This window comes from Callithrix jacchus, chromosome 6 (genome assembly GCF_049354715.1).
Source record: "Callithrix jacchus isolate 240 chromosome 6, calJac240_pri, whole genome shotgun sequence".
NCBI lineage: Eukaryota > Metazoa > Chordata > Mammalia > Primates > Cebidae > Callithrix > Callithrix jacchus.
The window spans coordinates 81,924,928-81,945,106 of NC_133507.1; the positions used below are offsets into that span (position 1 = coordinate 81,924,928).

Consider the following 20,179-nt stretch of genomic DNA (forward strand, 5'->3'; position numbering starts at 1 on the left):
ATTTTAATTCCCTTTTTTTTATACAAAGAAAAGTTAAATCTGGAATATGTAAACAAAATAAGTGGTGTAACCCTGATTTTAGGAGACCTTCTCAAACAAAAAGACATCAGCTATATTAAGAATATCGTACAGCAAAGAAAAAATAACTCATTTTACAAAAATTTACTAAAAGAGTAGACATAGATTTTCATCACACAATCCAGAATTTAGCATAATTCTGATGCTTGGTTAAAAAACAAGTGCAAAGGACAATTTTTAACCTATAAACTTTGTGCATCAGAGGGGAATACAATCTAAGCATTTAAAAATTTGAGTGAAAATACTTTCACTAGCAACTCATTTACTCAGTCACAGCCTTCAAGGAGGCTCTGCCTCTTTTTTCAGTCTACATTCATCTATATAACATTGGATTATTTCTATACAAACCTCTCATCTTCTGAGAAAGATACTTTATAGTACAAACCACCCTTGAGCATTTTTATCCCTTAATCTTTCTGCCCCTGTAGCTTCATGTAGAAAAAACAGGGATGACAATACCCTTTATTTTCTTTACTGGTATGTTCCAAGAACAAATGAACACACAGAACATACAGACTAACTCATTACTTTGCAATCTTTTACCCAAAGTGTTCTTTTGTGGTCTATTTCATTGTCTTATACCTACCATATTAACGGCTGTCCTGAGTTTCAATCAAATGTATTTTGTGCTGAAAGAAAATTTTCTTTTGCAGTTAAAAAAAATAAGTATATAAATACTCAAGAACACTTATTTATTTTTAGGCTTATTTATATTCTTGTCGTGTATATCTTTAAGAGTTAAGGCAAATAAATGTTTGAATTATTTTATCTTCTGGCACAAACCCATACCGTGTCCCCTCAGAGGATTAGATTGTTTACAAGAGCTGATAAAGTGTTTTTTTATTAGGAAAAAATAAGAGAACATAAAAGTCATTTTAAAGTGAAAAGAGTTATGTTGTGTTGAATGACTTAATGATTTCATCATACTGGAAGAACCTAGGGTTCCTAGTATGTTGGCAGAATAATCTCAATCTTGTTTCTTCTTTGAAAACTGTGAAAAACAGCAGGGCCATGGAAGGGAGGGGTCATTGGGTGGATACTGATGGGGCTAAGTCCTCTAAAGAGGCCTGGGTTACTGGCATGTGTTTTTGTTATGTGGTAAGCAGGTGTGCAGTAGTCAGAGGACTAAAGAGACCTGGGCATTTTGAAGTCTGCCAGGCAAGAGCACTTGATTTTGGTCTTCCTTAAGCCACAATACTATAGGACATGTGCTAGAACTATTTACATGCTGAAATGTGTCTCTCTTTAAAAATGGAAAGTTGCTTTAAATGTATACTACTGATGGATTTCCAAAACATACCTGCATTTGGCAGTCTGAGTGTTTGGATCGAGAATTGGGAACTGTAGGGTTTGGTTGCCAGATCCAACAGAGATTTGCTTTACAACTTGAGGAATGTCACCAAGTATCCTACTGGTCAGTTTCTAAATCTATTACATGAAAACATTAAATTTTATCTGTAATTTAATATTGAAAAAGCCAGTGGAAACCTGTAAACTTTAAAATGCAAAGTATTTTGAAGCTTTAGTGGAAAGGCAATTTGAAAACAGCAAGTAGACTTAATAAAGCCTTGTATATTCATAAGTTTTCAAAATGTTTCCCAATTATTTCATATCTTTTATCTGATTCTGTTACTATCTTTGTCTTCAATTCCCATATTTTGTTTGTATGTTTTAAATGTGCTCCACAGAATTCACATATAGGCCTAAAAATCAATATTTGGATTGTTTTGCATAGGAAAACTCTCTTTAAAGAAGATTTAAAAATAGATTACCAATTGAACTAAGCATTTTTCAGAGCAAGTTATTTCCTATCTTATTAATGTCTTAATGTAATATTTTTGAACTTTTACTTAGGAGAGTGGAAAAAGGCACTGGATTGAACAGGAGGTCACCTGAGCTGCCTCTAAGCTCTGTAACCACAGAGTGGAGTTGGACTGTATTACCTGTTGGTTTCTTTCACCCTCATTGTGCTACCATGCCTAGAATGACATGATTAGCATCTGCATCTCTTTTAAAGGCGTACTGACACGTCATCTACTAGGACACCCATTCTAATTTGAGTGAGGTGATGACTATTAAAAGAAAAGTTACCAAATGTGATTCACTAATAAGGGGCAGTTTCTTGACATTTTGGGTATTTCTTCTTCTGCATTGACATAAAAATTCTAGTCATTATTTGCTATAATGTCAGAGTCCAAAGAAAGAAGGCAAAAATACCTGATTTTCATCTGAAGTATATCAATAGTTAACAAATGTGGCTTCTAGCATGCATTAATGTGCTTCAACTCATTATCTGTAGAAGATTTTAAAAGATTTTGAAAGGGAACACAATACCTTTGAGCACTAAATGTTTCAGATGAAGAATTTATGCAGCTGGGAGGAAAATGGATTTTAGAATCAGATAAGCCTGAGTTTAAATCCTGATTCAGTTATGTATGATACTGAACAGTTACTTAAGTTTTTTGAGCCTCAGCTTCCTGATCTGTAAAACTGAACAATAATACCTTATAGTTTAGAAAACTGCACAGATCAGAAATAATATAGGGAAATCACCTGGTACAAAATAGGTATGTGATGATAGATAGCTAAAGCAACATTTTAAGAATAAAATGTGGTTTTCTTCTAACGTCTTTCTTGTATGATAGGAATACTTAGTAATACTCCTACAGATATAGCTCTGACTATCATATACTGTCTCATTCTGAATGCCTGGCTTTAGGGCTCAATGGTTATTTGATGAATGAGTAAATGTCAGTGTAAGTAGATATTTAGGCTAGGCAATTACAATGATGGTATATTCAGTTGACACAGTTCACTACATGGCAAAAAGAAACATGGCATTAGAGACTACTTCAATATTTAGCTCATCAAAAGAGTTACATTAATTAGTAAATCAATCCGTTTTCATAACCAGCTGCACATCAGACCTATGCACATTAATTAGTATTTAATTTTATTAGGTTTAATATTTTTAAAATTCATATTTAGATTTTTATTAAACACATACTTCCTGTTAGCTTACACTAGTTGGTCACATCCATATCATTACTAGACATGTATCCTTATCTTTTTTAGCTATATATAAATAGTTAGCATATAAGCTAACACTTTTCTGACACTAATAAATTTTTAGCCTATATGCTTTGACACCCCCAGCAGTAACAGTACAGGCCAGATGTTTTACAAAGATATATGAAACAAACAAACAAAAAAATAAATAAATGAACAAAACAGTATGAAATAAGTCTAAACTTGACCATCAGAAGAAACAAGAATATAAGTAAATGTTGGTCTTTTCCATTATAGATGAATTGAAATACATCAATGAAATACAAACACTTTGCACATGAACTTAGACCTGAAATGAAGTAAACTGAGGTAAGGGGTATCAAAATTATATAGTACAGTGAGACTAAAAATGTCTCATCAAAATTATTTAAGGTCTGCTCAATAAATATGGTGTGCTTTTAAGTACTTATGAACTTTGTGTAACTTTTCTTCTAAATATATAAAATTAAATTTTCATTTGTGAGTTATCTAAAAAGGAATATGAGGGAGTGAAAAGTTGAAGCCCCTATGGGATAAGTATACTGTTAAACACACAAAAAATAAAGTTTCATGAGATTCTTTAAAATAAGAATATCAAGAAGGCACTAATAATTTCAAATATCTTCTAAACCACATATATATGTATACCTCTTTAACAGAGGAGTCTTTGAATAGTTCTTCATTAAACAGTGACATCAAAACATAACACGTAACACAAGACGTGAAGGATGGCAGGTGTAAGTGGCAACACCAGGAAGGAAAATGCTTTTACTATCAGCAACAAAGACGTGTGGGTTAGAATGCTTTTCCAGCGTGATTGTATTATACAGTCTATACATACATACACCTTAGCTTATTATGAAAAATCTCAGCAGTTTTCTCATTTCCAGGAGCAATCTGGTTTTTATAGCATACTGTTTTCGTAGTGAATAATAACGTCTTTACAATCATTTTTTATTTTCTCTTTGTCTTTCTTACAAGTCATTAGTGTTGAATTTTAAATATTTTTTCCAATGTTTTCATAGTCAAATTTTCTGATGCCTCAATATATTTACCTCTTAGGTGCATCTGTATAACAATTTCTGAGGATGCTATTGCACAACACACAGGTCTTTTTCTAATATGCCTACTTTCAAATAAATTTGTTTCCTTAGCTAATAGTGGATGAAGAGATACAACAGATTTGGGTTCAAAACCTTAATGTCAATGGTAAAAATAGTTTAGTTCTCCAAGAAAATCAAAAAACAATTTCAAGATGAAAAATTCTGGAAATCAGGTTTTCAAGCCTTTTTTTATTAGAAAACTTAAATTATTAGCTTTTTTTTTTTTTAAAAAAGGGAGTAGCCAATATCCATTTTGAGTTTTCTCAAACAAATAATAATAAAAGATAGCAAACTAGGATAAGAAAACACATTAGAAGACAGCTTTCTACTTCGTACAACTTCTAGTTACCTCTTCCTAGCCATTCACCTACTTCTGTTCAGCAGCAAGAAAAAAAATCCATTTATTTTTGCCTTTTTGGGTTTTCAAAGATAAACTTCATTTACCTGAATACAAACAAAAGCTAGGGAGACAGCTTTTATAATGACATAGGCCCAGGACATGTCTCATGAACCAGGAAACGCTGTCTTCTATGGCTTATTTTGCGGTTTAGAGTCCAATGGTTATACAACCAAGTGAAAGTTGAACAATATTCAAAATGACACGGATTGACAACAAATAATGGAAACACATGGAATCCTCTTAGCTGTTAATCTTTCCAACAGACAAACCCCTAGCATTCTGCAAATAAAATTATAAATACTAAAGAAATGAAGAGAATTTCACAATGGGGAAAGTAGCATTTATCATAATAAATATTTTGGTACAAATTTTTAAAAAAGTAGAAAAGTTTAGTACCTTTGGGTACTTTTTTCTAATAAAACCATACCTGCTTCAGAACTTGTTTGATTATAGCTGCTAACAATGCTGTTTGGTATCACTGGAGTGGAGGACGTTGAAATTCTTGACTGAGGTGGATTGGGATGTAAGGAATTTCCTAAAGCCATGCCCGACTGACTGAGCATCCCACAGTTCCCGCTAGCCTGAATCTGATTTATTAAACCTGCAAGATGGTGGTTGGGGACTGGACTGTTACTGTGAACAAAGTTAGTGTTTGCATTGTGGCAGTGCACGGCTTCCCCTCTTAAAGGTATGTTCTGTGTCAGTGAATTCTGAAGAACACTGGAGTTCATGTTGGGATCTGTAAAATGCAGCTGGTTAGCAGAGCAAGGCAAAGCAGTATTTGAGGCCCCACAACCCGGGGTACTATTGCTACTCAAGTGAGAGCTTTGACAACTCATAGACTGTAGTAACTGAGACATTGAACTGATGGGAAACGAACCCTGACCCTGCTTCCTTAGCAAGTCAGGTCCAGGTTTAGGAACTGCAGAACTATCCATTTGAGACTGTCTGAGCAAACTCAACACTGTGGTAGGTGGCTGTTTTCTTTTCCGCAATGAGTCTTTTTGCTGAGACATCAGCTTATCTCTTAGTGCTGCTCGACCACTTTGCCCTTCACCTGTTGGGAGAAGCATGTTGGCAGTAGGAGGGAACATGGTGTTTAAAGTGCTATGTCCTTCAGTGTTGCCACTGCCGGCAACAGCTCCAGAATTGCTACTGCTGCTACTGTTGTTACCAGCAAGTTTGTTTTGATTTGCTAGCTGTGCTTTGGCTGCTGCTGAGAGTAAACTACTTGCTGGAAAGGAGGCAGCATTGTGCTGGTTCAAGATCTGATTTAAAGGCATTCCCAGCAAACCAGGCTGACTCTTTACAGAACCACTTCCGGCAGATGCAGTAGGAAAAGCTGCACTGCTTGGGGTATTTAGTACATTACTTATTCCAGCAATTAATGGGTTAGGGATATCCTTGTACTGATGATGTCCATCGGACTTGGTAGAAGGGCTTGATGGCATTGATGGCCGTGGGGACCCTATTGTTGACCTTGGTGACCTGGGTGGAACCTTAATACCACTACAAGTGGCCTGGGGTCCTACAGGTGGCATCATGAAATTTCCATGATCTGATGATGTGGAAGATGAGCGTGATCTTTGGGGCGATGCCTCAATCCTTCCAATTCCAGTCCCCATCATGTGCACTGGGGATGTCACTGGAGAAGGGGACAGGGAGGTTGAAGCTGAATGTTGAACTCTTTGTACATGACTCCCATGATTCATGTGACCAGGTTTTACAGTTGGCAAAGGGAGATTACTTGGCAAAGGAACAACAGCAGGAGGCATGCTTACATTCATCATAGGTACCTGAGAGTGGACATTTGAATGGAAACTGGTTGGATTAATGATAACAGGGTTCTGATTCACTGGTTTACTAGGAATAGGGTCAAGAATGCCAAGTGGATCTTTCTCAGATGTTAATGGCTTTTTCTGAAGAGCACAAGAAGGTGGAGGAGGGGGAGGTGGGCCTTGGGGTGGTTTGTGGTGGAACATTGCTCGTGGTATTTCCATATTAGTTGAAAAATTACACATTGGTTTTTTCATTACTGGACTCTTTGTAGTCAAGGTTGGGGAAAGAGGTATATTAGTCCTTCCAGCCATTGCACAGGATGACTGTACAGGAGAACCATGTAGCATTACTGAAGGTGGAGAAAGAGGAGTCCTATTCAGGTGAATAGGACTAGAATTGGGAGCTCCATGAAAACCAGGATTATTTCTTGTGAAAACATCAGGACTTCCAAGTGGGTCAGTCCTTGGAGAGATTGAACCATCTCCATATATCTGGGAACCTGATGATGCCGGGCTGGGCAGGCCTCCATGGCTGCCACGGAATGGAGATTTCTGTCCATGTTCATTGCTGCCCAATCTCTGTCGGGGGTAGATAGGGTGGAGTTCTTGTTGTTGGCTTCCAGGCAGTTCTTGTACATATAGCCTTCCCATGGCATTTGATGATCCGATCATTAACTTGAAAGGGTTCTTACATTCAGGCATTACAGAATTTGTAATTCCTTCATGAGATTTATTTCTTACTGATCTTGGAGTTGCTGCCCGAGAAGGTACTACTGGAGTTGCATCTGATGTGAAAGAGAAAAAAAGAATTCTGTTAACAGTCTCAATTTTTTTGTGTGATGGGAAGAAGGAAAGGAAAGGAGGAAATCAGGAAGCGAGAGGGAGGAAGGGCATCTGGAAATAGAAATCTGTAAATAAAAGCTGTGATTCTATGTAATTAAAAATAGTTCCATATATTAATACTATTTCAAACTTTTATTTACATTATTTTCCCTTTGTTGACCAAAGGTTTTCAGTAACTGCTCATTGTGCTTATTTACTTTTTATCTGTTGAGAAAGTATGGGCATCTAAATCAATTCATAATGACATCAGCTATTCTAATAATATTTAGAATATGCAAAACCAAGACTGGCAGCTCAGATGGAAATGGTGACATTACTATTTTGTTGAATTTAGAATTTTTAAGAACGCGGTTACAATGGAAAATTGTGATCTGTGTGGCATAACATTTTCTTGGGGGATTTAAATGAATTGCCATTTTCATCACAAAATTTCACCGCTATAAAAATGTTTCTGCAACCTTCTCAGAACAGCGACAGTAATATTTCCTTATCCCAACATTTTCACTATGAGAGTAAGAGTTAATTTCTTCTAATGGGATTCCACATCTTTTATAATGGGAGTAATAAGAAGAATAAATGCAGTGATGTTGCAAACTAACCCATGCTTAGTTTCACATCATGTTTCTAACACTGTATTTTATTTGCCCTTAATTAGTCATTATTGTAAAAGCAGCTACAGCCTTTTACCTCAACTTAGGTAAAAGACTGCAATTCTTTCATTAGACAATCGGGCATATTCGGGGTGGTATGGCCACAGGCTTCAATTCTTTTATTAGGATAGATTTCTCATGTAAAATTTAGTTGAAGTGCTAAAACCTCCAGTACTGGGTTCCAATTGCATATTCTCTTTTTACATGAATGCATTTCTTCTTCTCTGGCTTTTTGGAATCCCTTCAGTCTTTCTGGAGATCAGAATACAGGGAACAAAAGCAAGCTGACTCATCATACAGAATTTTCATTCTATCGTATCAGAATTCTAGGTTTCAGTTTTTCAGCCCCTTATGGTATCTACTATTTTATAAAGTCATGTCTTCTAAAAGGAAAATGGCAAATAAAATTTGTTTCACAAGCCAATTCTCATCAGTTGGTGTAGCTATTTAGAAAGCTGTGTTGGAAAGAAAGCTGAGCTCTAGCTGGGCTCCATGAGAAAATGCCAATGAGTCTGTTACAGACCTAGGAGATGAGAATGGCACCATTCAAACTATGTCTCTGCCATATCTATTTTGAGACGTATATTAGCAAGTAGAGTTACATTCATTTGCAATCAGAGGTACACTTACTTAAATGGCTAATTACACATTTACGATTAAATATATTTCTCCTATCTGCTAGAGAGTATACAGGTCAAATCATATCATAACCATTTCTGAGATAGTGGTTCTCAACCTGGGTTCCACATCAATCTACATAGGGCACGTTCTACTAAGAGAATGAAGTGAACATATGTTTTTTGCTAAGAGAATGCAGTGGACGTATGTTTTTCTTGGGAAATGTGAACTTGATTCTATCATGCTAGAGGTTCTTTGACAGAATGATTTCTGGATATAATATATGAAAAGTTGAGATTCAATGATATGTGAAAATCACAGTAGATAAACTCAACTGAAGCTTACTTTCTTGTTAAAAAGATATATTTAAAGTTTGTGATTAAAGGAGTAAAATGAAAAAAATAATATTTTGGGCACTGTGCTTGGCATATAATGAGAACATTAACATCATTAGCATTATCCTATGACTGCCCATGTTCTCTTTAGTGACAAAACAACCTATTTGTATTTCTTCTTGTGTATCAATGTATTTATATAATTATTTACAGTCAGTGATTAAAAATAGACACTGGAAGTTTATATTCGATTAACAGATTTTAGATAATAACTGTGGTTCAAAAAGGTTTCTTCCAAACTTAGGGAAAAATAGTTACCATTTTAAAAATAACGGAAATACAAAATAAACAAAAGTCAGGCTGATGTTTTGTTATAGAGTTGGCAGGTAGAAATGCTAGCCACCCATCACATGCTTTCATGTATATTCAAGTAGACCTTCCAAAAGAATAAACAGAAACAGATGCTTATGTATTTAAGTAATGGGAGGAAGAAAACTTCTAAGTCAGTTTTCTCAATATTTAATTATTTAAATCTCAACCTTATGATAACATAGTTTAAAATTAGGAAACTAAAATAAAAGCTACGTCTGAAACTAGTAAAAGTAACCAATCCTGTAAAGAGTATCATTTTTACTATTAGGTACATGTACCTATTATTACCTGTGCTAGTTAAATATTTACCTTTAATTTCAATAATTAAACTTGTATATATAGCTACGACAAAGAACCGAGACCTAGATTCTGCCAGGGTCTTTGGAAAGGCAACAAGCAGACTGTAGAAACTGGTAAAACTGTTTGACATAATGTGAAGTGAGAGCAACCACAGGTAAGAGTATGTGCACAGTAATATGCAAAAATGAAAACATAGTTATACCTCTTTGCGTGAATTCTAAGTGTGAATCTTTAATTACCTGTATGACATGGCAACTGTTCTTCTTTGTATGCAAGGCAATCAATAATTTGGCCCCAATTTACTTATATATGTCTAATCTTCTATTCAAGTCAGTTACCAAACATCCCTTACTATGCTACACTCATTATGGAGAAGGCTTTTCCTATCCCTTATGTGTCTAAATCCTATCATTTTCCAAGGCTGGTGCAAATCTGAGTTCTGCCATAAAGCCTTATCTGATCACTATAGGTTACAATCATCATCCCTATTTTTTGGAGTTCTGTGGGAAAGTATCAATAATCCCTCATAAACAAATGCTTTGGTGTTCAGTCATATCTTATTCTAAATTAATATTCAAACATTAGATTATAATATTTTGGAGAGCATTCATATTCCATCCCTTACAAAAAGAAGTTCGTCAGTTCCAAAGTATAATTTCACAGAGTACACATTAAACATAAAAGGAAAAAGGTACTTTAATAATGGAAAAAATCAAATGATCATAATTTTAACTAAACTTAAGGCTATCAAAATGGGATAAACTGATGTTATGTGCCTACTGATAAGGAGATAACATCATCTATGCAGCATTCCTAGCAAAATATGTTTTGCCTGAAGGTAAATATGAGAAAAATCCAAACTGAGGAACATCGGGCAAAGTTGGCCTAGACTCTTCAAAAATTTCAATGTCAGGAAAAATTGAAAAAGACTTGGGAATTGATGTAAAGATATGTAACAACTAAATGCAGTGTACAATCTTTGATTGCACTGTGGATCTTTAAAATGACTGGCTTCTTTTTCTTTTTTGTAAATTAAGACAGAGTTTTCTCTATCACCCAGGTTGGAGCACAGTGGTATGATCATGGCTCACCGCAGCCTCCAACTTCTGGGTTCAGAAGATCTCCCATCTCAGCCTTCTCAGTAGCTAAGAAGAGTACAGGTGTGAGCCACCACCATGCCTGGCTAGTTGTTTTTTTAAAAAAAATATTTTAGAGATAGGTCTTGCTGTGTTTCCTAAGCTGGTCTCAAACTCTTGGCCTCAAGCGATCCTCCCACTTCAGCCTCCTCAACTGATGAGATTACAGGCATGAGCCACTGCACCTGGCCAAGACTGAATTTCTATGAAGCTTCATGAGAGACGCTGTTAGGACAATTGGAGAAATCTGAATATAGATTGCATGTTGGATAATAACATAATATCAGCGTCAAATTTCCTGAATGTGGTCCTTGGATTGTGTTTATGCAGAAGTATGCCCTTGTACTCTGAAATATTTAGGGTTGAATTGTGACAAAAATTGCAACTTCTGCAATAAAATGTTAATTGGTAAATTTAGATGAAGGATACTCCATGAACTATTCTTGCAACTTTTCTGCAGCTTTGAAATATTTAAAAAAGAAATCACCTGTGCGTGTGCATGTGTGGTGGTGGGGATATAAAAAGTGTCCAGCAAGATGACTTCTATTTATTAGGTGTTCCACAAATAACTAAAAGAATGACACTGCTTTTGGGAACTTGACACCACACATTCCAATCTACCCCCAGGAAAAAGGCTACATTTATTTCCTAAAAACCAAGGGAACTTTTGTTAGCTCAGCTTTATACAGTTGAAGAACATTTGTATGTACTAATTAGTGTTTATTCTGCCTGCTTAATTGAATGCTCTGGATACAAAATTTTGGGAAATAACCTCATTATAATTTTTCAGAACTCGTTTGCTATTTGTAATAAAATTATAGAACATACAGAATTTTAAAGCATTGTGCATGCCTGAAAAGTAGAATGAGAAAATGCTTGGCAAAATGATTTCTAACAACTCCTTCTCTATGGAGAGGAGAATTCCTGAACCTTTCACCATATTACATACTTGTTCCTCCTCCGGGACTGGTGAGCACCAGAGAAGGATGTGGGGTTTCCATGCTTTTATGAAGTGTGGCCACTGCAATAATTTTTCTTTTATGTATGCATAGCTTTGTGACATCTTCATCTGCCTTAACATCTTCTGCAGTTCTCTGTTTCACAGCAGCTCCAGGATCAAAATTAAATACCTGGAAAAAGCACAGTCTTTGTTTAGAATATGTCTGTAAAAACATTTAATAAAAAGATCTTTTTGCTTTTTAAAAAACGTTGTGCATAGATTAAGCTATAAATCTGAAGAAAACTTTCTCAAGTTTTTAAGAAAGGCAACTTTATATAACTTGGTAAGTACTTCTGCTGAACTCAAGTTTTTAGTGGCAAAATAAATAATGAATATTTTCCTAATTCTGGGACAGCCAAGATAAATATGTGAAAAGATATAATATCGATAATGTGCTCCATTTTAGATACTTCCTGATGTTCTAACAGTGTAAAAACAGATGAAGTACACTTAAAAAAGACAAAAGTTATATTTCTACATGCTAACTTATTCCTTGGCTTCATTTTATTACTATGTTAATATTTTCTTGTCATTGATTTTAAAAATCCTTTACTTGTTTTTTTAAAAACATTTATTTATTATGTAAATCTTTTTTTGGAATGTGGTGACACACAAATGAAAAGAAAAAAATTGTCTAACCTTTATGTTTAAAATTAGCATTATAACAGACATTCACAAAATAATGACCTATTTCTATAGTGAATAATATTTTACCATTTTACATCATTTTACTTTTTACCTTGCAAATGAGTAAAATACTTTTGGCTATGAGGGTTCAGCTTTGTTATTCTGAGAATATTTGTGGCAGATTTATCAATACCAGTGCTAAAAATAACACTGCAGATTTGAGCAGTTACAGTAATGAGAGAAAATATTACACTATTAAATGCTGAGCAATATTAGATATAGCTCTAATGAAAAGGTACAGAGGTGGTTTTAATAAAATATTTAATATAAATATAGATTTGACCCCTTCGAAAATGACTCTTAGGCATGAATTATTTTCCACAATCTTTAAGCATTCCAAAATGCATGCAAAATATGTTTAATTAGATAAAGAATTAAGATGTATGATTGGAGAAATAATAAAAAATAAAATGCCAAATGAAAAAAACAAATATGTAAAATACCTAAAAAAGAAAACACTGCTGTAGATCTATTGTGAAATGGTTACCTTGGGAAGAATAAGAGGACATTCCAAGCCACACTTGCATGTTCCATCAGTAAGCAGGTATGTTTTAACCTGCTCCAAGCAAGATAACAAAGACCCACTGGGACTGTAAAAATAGTTTAAAAAAACATCAGGAAATAATTTAGACTACACATATTATATGAAAAAAGGCATAATTTATAGTCTTACTGTCCTTTATAGGATATTTTCCTACTAGGGAAAAGCATTTTCTTTGTCAATATTATGTTAGCTACTAAATTATAGCCTTTAACACTATTGCTTTTTCTTTTGAACCAAAATATTTCTCAGAAAAATACAGATCTTCATAGAAAATTAAATAAAAGTATTTGAAAGCCAAGAATAGACTAAAGATGGTAAAAACGCTATTCTTAAGAAAGGACAGAAACAGGCAAGAAGGAACAAAGAACAAGAAAACTACATATAAGTAATGACTCTCATTTTAAACTAGAATATCTGCTTTTAAAGCTTTTAAAGCTCTTTCAGGAAAAACTGAAATTTAGAAACATATTGAGGTTTGAACCAGAAAGTTGGCAAGTCTACAAAAGTGGGAGTGAACATGTTCCCTGTTAATCTTGGAATCCACAACCAAGTTGTCCCTATGTAAAAACAGGTTTCTTTTTTCTCCCCCTCACCGGAGTGTTTCTTTAAAGATATAATAGATTAGTTATATCTGAAGATATACTGAAGACTATCTACAGGGAGGGAGAGGGAAATTAAGCAGAGCTGACAAAAGATAGGAAACTTTTGAGGAAATAGGGTTTTAGGCAGCAGAAAGGTGCCTTGCAGGCTAGTAATTGTGTAGGTGCTTCAATGTTACTACTACTTTTCAGACCACAGAAGTCAGTAGGATATGTGAACATAGTAGGATATGTGAATACAGATTAGGTACTAATTCAGATGACAAGACATGTTTCTGATTTTTATTTACCATGGGGGCTATTATATTTTATCTGAGATGGAAAATCTTCATTTTAGGACTTTATATTAACATGTCTATGTTTTAACTTAAATACATCTTATGCTTTGAAATGATATACTTTTCATTTGAGAATGTACTTTATTTATGACTATTTACCAAAACCTTCACTTAAGCCCTCTAATCAAGTTCATCCAGGAACAATAATCTCCATTTCAAATACAAAACATTACAATACTGGACACAGCGTGTTCTGTCTCTACAAAAACACAAGTAGTAGTTTAAAAAAATCCATAAGTGAACTATCTTTAAAATGTAATTCATATTTTGTTTATGGACAATTATACAAGTAATTTCAGTATGTAGAAAATCTAAACAAAAATCCTCAACTTTGTCAAATTACTCATTTACTTAGGCTATTTTTTTCAGGTGATATGCAGAGAAGAGTAATTCTCATTTTAGTGATGAGTTCAGCCACAGCAGGGAAAGTCAACAAGATGTTTTTGGAGGTCTGGTGATTTCAACAAAACTAAGCCAGGCTGAGTGCAGTGGCTCACACCTGTAACCCCAGCACTTTGGGAGGCCAAGGCAGGCGGATCACTTGAGGTCAGGAACTTGAGACCAGCCTGGCCAACATGGTGAAACCCCGTCTCTACTAAAAATACAAACATTAGCTGGGCATAGTAGGGTGCTTATAATTCCAGCTACTAGGGAGGCTGAGGCATGAGAATTGCTTGAACTCAGGAGGCAGAAGTTGCAGTGAGCCAAGATATGCCACGACACTCCAGCCTGGGCAACAGTGTGAGACTGTCTCAAAAGCAGCAAGAAAAAAGGCATAACATCTTGTTGATTTTTCATGTGAAGCATTCATGAATTTGGTGAAAAGGAACTGCCTGACATTTTAACTTTAAAGAAAGTATATGGGCTGAATCCTAGAGGAATTTAATTGTAAAACCTGAAGACAAGAGTTCCTTAATTCTACTAAAGTACTCCAGACGCTTTCAAAACATTTCCTCTCAGTAAGTTAGCTGGGTTCTTTCCTTTATTTGTATCCCTTTAATTAATTTCTCAGAGTAATAATTAATGTAAAAAAGTAGTTAAAAAGCTTATATCATAGATAAAGCTTACAAGGTTGGAAGTAGGTGGAAAATGTAATGTTTAGCCTCAATGCCACCCTGAGGCAGGAGCAGCTGGAGACTAACCTAAACATTATGAGCAAACTTCGTAGTGAGAAGGGAGCTACAGAAAGAACTATACATGTTCAAGCAGTAATTCAGTTACATATGAGCAAATTAAATCTATGCTGGTTAATTTAATTTGAGAGTGTTTTACCTAATCTAGGAAAGCTTGTTCCCAAAATAATTATCAGTATACAGATTTGAAGTTGAGAACCCATACTAACAAGGATATCAGACGGTAAAGTCTAGTCAGACTTGGAAAATCATGAACAAGATAACTGACAGTTTTTTAGACTCCAACTTGGTTTTTGACTCCCAGATTTAATTTGGTTTTTGCTCACAGAAATCGAAAAGCTCATTTATCTTTTATAGAAATAAAAAGGAAGTGAAAATAAATTATTCAGATTTTAGCGTCTTTTGTTCTAAGCTGAATACCCATTTGCTCTTTACAAACTAGAACAACCATAAATATAAACATATACAGATAACTTGCTATATTCTATTTATAAATAAGTATTTCTGGTGGTTTGTTAACAGCACTGGCAATAGAAGCTCTGAAAAAGTTTTCTCATGTGTGCTTGTTCATCTTATCTACCGTGGGCTGAGCTTCATATGCTCTGCTTTCTTATCCCTTCACCTCAATTAATATGGCTCATATCTTTAGTATTATAGAAGTAAAATTTATGTGACAAAATACTTTTAATTGGTAATTAGATTTGCTTCAAGAAACGCCTTACACAAAACAAACAAACAAACTCAGGACAGAATCCGAACTGACTTTCTGAGTTATTATGACATAAAATAGTCTGTGTTTACATAACTGAAAATATCTCATTTCTATAAATACATTCTTGCTGGACTGGCAAATTCTGTTGAAGCTGGGATATAAATAGCCACACTGAAAGTAATAGCATCAATTTAATAATGCAATGTGATACCTTTTAAAAAGTTTTAAATCTGTTTCTAATAGTTTTTCATTACATCACAAAGAAAGATTTATGGTGTCTTAACCTTTCATACACTTACAGAAAAACTACGAAGTAAGGAACTTAGATGTCAACTATTTAATAAATAAGACTAAAACTTCTTTTCAACAGTTCAGTCATTCCATTCAACTCGTTCTATAAGAGATATACAGCATTGAAATTGAAAAGAGTAGGCATTTTATTTGTATGATATTTACTTGTAAGATGCAGGGCTTTCTCCGTGACTTTTTCACTTTCACTATTACATACAAGGAAATAGATTAAAGACTATGCAGAAAAAAGAAATGTATTTTTAGTTACTATGAGGCATTAAGAAGTCTAATAATTAAAACTTTCTATGGATAAAAACTCAATTTTATCAACAAAAGCCAGCTGAAGCACTCTGAAGGACAGAGTAATTCTATTAAGTGATATCAGGCCTATTTCCAGGATTTTACATTCTCCTGTGAATGTCATAATGATGGTTGTATGTTTCTTTGTGAAATCTTCACATCTTTCTTTATTCTTGTTACAGGGATAAGCAGAATGACACCTTACATAAAGAAGTAATGCACAAAAATTATCTCTGGGAGTCGAAGGCAATAAAAATTCTCGTATATTTCTAGCACAAAGGTCACTGATTCACATTTATATGAGGTGCCATCAGTCACCATGTTTTGTTCTCTCCTTAATCTTGGGAGTGCAACTCTGCAGGTACCACTGGTAATAATAGGAACTTACCTGACATAAAGCACTCCATTTTGATCCACACGACGCTGCCAACCCACAGGAACTTGTATAGCTGGAAGACCTCCTTCCTTGTCCCCTCCGTCACACTCTTTGCCTCCATTCATTTTCTGTGTCTGCTAGGGACTCTCCAAAGGTATCAGCAATAAGATGATATCCTTATATTACAGAGCATGATGGCCTTCAAAAGTGGGCCAGTGCAGCACAGTTTTTCCCAGACTGTACAAAACTCATTGGGAAGCTTCAGCTCAGTTTGGAACCAAGTCCTTGAAATCTGCCATTGTGAAAAAATCAGCTTCCCATTATAATCTACATTAAATAACCAATATTTAATTCCTAAGGATGGTCTACATGGGTAAAAATGAGTGCTTCCAACTAAGGAAAATCATAATTCACCAGTGCTGGTACCTGTCTGAAGTGGGGGTGGGGAGTGTAAAGTTTTTAGTTCAACATTTGTCTTGAACCTTGATGTTGTACTAAAACAATCTCTATTGTTTAGAAACTGGTCTCATTTTTACAGTGTGAGTCAGTTAATACTTCCAGGTACCCGCCTTTATAGGCCACATTCTTTAAACTTTCTCTTTATCTTCCAATCTGAATCCAAGGTGTTGCAGGTTGGTTCATCTGAGGTTTTCATGACTTCAAAATTCCAATAATGTAGCCTGAAACATATGTAAATATGTAAACTTGTATATTTAATGTTGAAAACTGAAAAGCTGTGCAATTTTAAAAGAGAATGAACTACTAAGTGTACCCAATCACTTGGATGTCCTTTGCTATCAAAATCATGTCAAATTCAAGTTGTTTCCTTCTTCCAACTTAGTCCGCTTACGCCAGTTAAACCAATTTACTTGCTCTTCAGCATATTCAACTTTCTAATTACTAGAGACAGACCCACAATTATGGCCTTACATATACACATGCACTCAAACATACAAACCTACACATAAAGACTCCTTCTAACTTGACATAAAAATATATCTGTCACTTCTTATGACCTGTAAACTACAGAGTTGTGTGTTAATCCAATTATATTTTAATAAGTTCTTAATATTATATAACCCTTTGATTTAGTTTTCTTTTCTAATCATACAGTTTTGATCTAGAGAAGAAAATATTTTTTTTCAATAAAAAGTTAGAAGGAAATACATACATTTCCAAATATAAGAGGCAGTTTCCCTCCAATATTACTAAATATGAGTCAAAGTTGCTTTACACTCAAGAGTTTACAAAATTTCTTATATTATGGGGTGCTGTTTAAAATTCACTTATTAATTCATGAGGTGCTATTTCAGGAAGACATATTAGCTTGAAACAGCTGCAATCAATGACAGTGTGGCATGCTTATAAAGGTTATCTTGATTGAGCTGTTAAATCAAAAAACATGGCAAGTAAATTTTTAGAAGATTAAGTACCTAATCTTGTGGAGAATACAATGTCACAGTTGTTAGTATTATTTGTTGTTGTAAAGAAGCCTTTAATATCTAGTATATAGTTACATTGTGGGATCATGAAACTACACTAAAGAGTGGATGAAAAAAAATTATCCTAGTGTTAAAAGGGAACTTGTGGTTTGTGATAAATATTTCAGTGGTAGCTTTCTCCATAGATTCAAAAAATACTTTATTTCGAACAATTTAAATGGAGGTTAAGATGATATACTCTACAATTTGTGTTAAATAACTTAAGATTCATATGAATTAAAATCATTTTAAAACACGTAAATGAAAAAGCTAATGTATTACTTTAGACAACATGCATTTCAAATATACATGCATAACTTAATCAAGTAACAAATCAAACAGTGTAACTAGACTCATAACTACTGAACTACATTTCTAAAAGTCTGTGTATTTAAGTTGGCCCAAAACCCTTTTTTTGGATCTATCATTAGGAAAGCAGTAGACTGTCTTGTAGGAAAGGCCATCATATATTTAGGTATATATATGCCTTATTTGCAGCCTTGGATCTGAGACAGGTTAAGGGTGTTGTAATGAAGCATTTACTCACTTAACTGAAAACAAGGAACTATGGGTATGGACGTGTGTCAAATACTGGCAGGCAATGGGGAAAGTAGCAAAAATTTACTGGGAAAAATTTGGGAGTATAAAGAAAAGTACCAAGTAGTAGCAGTTCCAATGAGGTCTCAAGCTGGTAATTTCCATCACTGGCCCCCCTCCACTGTGCTATGCTTCTCACAGAAATGGCCCATCTGCAGGCATAACATCTTCCACTCACTCTACCTTTGACCATGACTCCTGCTGTTCATGTCTATGTTTATTCACATGGCATTCAACAGTTAGTGAGTAGCTACTATACGTCCTAGTACTATGCTAGGTGCTGGGAGTACAAAGATGGTAAGTCCTGTGGTCTGAATGTCTGTGTAACCCCCAAAATCTGTAGGTTGAAATTCTAACCCTCAAGGTGATGGTATTAGGAGATAGAGCCTTTGGGAGGTGATTAGGTCATGGAGGCAGAGTCGTCATGAATGGCATTAGGCCATAAAGAGATCTTTGCCAACATGTGAGTTTACAGTGAAAAGACTATATGCGCCAGAAAGTAGTCCCTTATCAGACACTGCATCTGCCATTGCCTTAATCTTGGATCTCCCAGCCTCCAGAATTATGATAAAAAATTTCTGTTGGTTGGGCAAGGTGGCTCATGCCTGTAATCCTAGCACTTTGGGAGGCCGAGAAGGGTGGATTGCCTGGGGTTAGGAGTTCAAGACCAGTCTGGCCAACATGGTAAAATCCCACCTTTACCAAAAATACAAAACAATTAGCCAAGCATGGTGGCATGCATCTATAACCCCAGCTACTTGGGAGGCTGAAGCAGGGGAATTGCTTGTACCAGGGAGGTGGAGGTTGCAGTGAGCTGAGATCGCACCACTGCACTCCAGCCTGGGTAACAGAGCAAGACTTCGTCTCAAAAAAAAAGTTTCTGTTGTTTATAAGCCATCCAGTTTATAGCAGCCTGAATTAAGACAGTGAAGTACTATTTATTGAAAGCCCCGTGTAATATTTGGCACTAATGAGCTGTTCAATGTGGAAAAACAGAAAGGAAAGAGAATGGGAGGGATGAGGAAGCTAGGATGGGGTCAGTCCCTGTTCACAAGGAATTTGTGGCCTTGTGGAATTTCTAGTGCTTGTCAAAGTGGGATGAACTTTGTGCCATCCTGGAACCCATGTTTTGTCAAATAGCAGCAGACCCTGATGACCAAACTTCTTTTTTTGCAGTCCCTTTTCATGCGTGTTTTATTACTTTGCTTTTCCAAAGAAATCTCTTCAGTGGTCTCCGATCGTTAGACTGTGCCCATTCCCATTTTCCCTACTTTGGAGCTTTCTGACCTTTTGATACCATTGTTTTTTTTTTTCTGTCTGCTCTTGCATGTGGCTCCAACTTCTCTGAGACTGGCTGGCTCACTCCATTAAAGTAATTTGTTGATCTGCCAGACAATAACATTGTAGTGATTACTGCCAAATGCTCCCTCACATTTCAGTAATCAAAAATACCAATATCT

The 20,179-nt window shown here is 35.2% G+C and overlaps 1 protein-coding gene across 26 annotated transcripts in view; it reads right to left on the minus strand.

Moving 5' to 3' along the window:
* Nucleotides 1–20,179, minus strand: part of MBD5 (methyl-CpG binding domain protein 5) — a 482,676-nt gene that overhangs the window by 37,890 nt on the left and 424,607 nt on the right. For 24 of the 26 annotated variants that reach the window (XM_035304984.3, XM_078327829.1, XM_078327838.1 and 21 more), the window contains 4 exons: nucleotides 16,654–17,321; nucleotides 12,836–12,938; nucleotides 11,611–11,791; nucleotides 5,057–7,192 (listed from right to left, as the gene is read on the minus strand). In XM_035304984.3, the coding sequence (XP_035160875.1) occupies nucleotides 5,057–7,192; nucleotides 11,611–11,791; nucleotides 12,836–12,938; nucleotides 16,654–16,766 (2,533 nt within the window). In that variant the 5' untranslated portion in view covers nucleotides 16,767–17,321. The remainder of the gene's footprint in view (nucleotides 1–5,056; nucleotides 7,193–11,610; nucleotides 11,792–12,835; nucleotides 12,939–16,653; nucleotides 17,322–20,179) is intronic. The other 2 variants (XM_078327839.1, XM_078327840.1) reach the window with 1 other exon arrangement.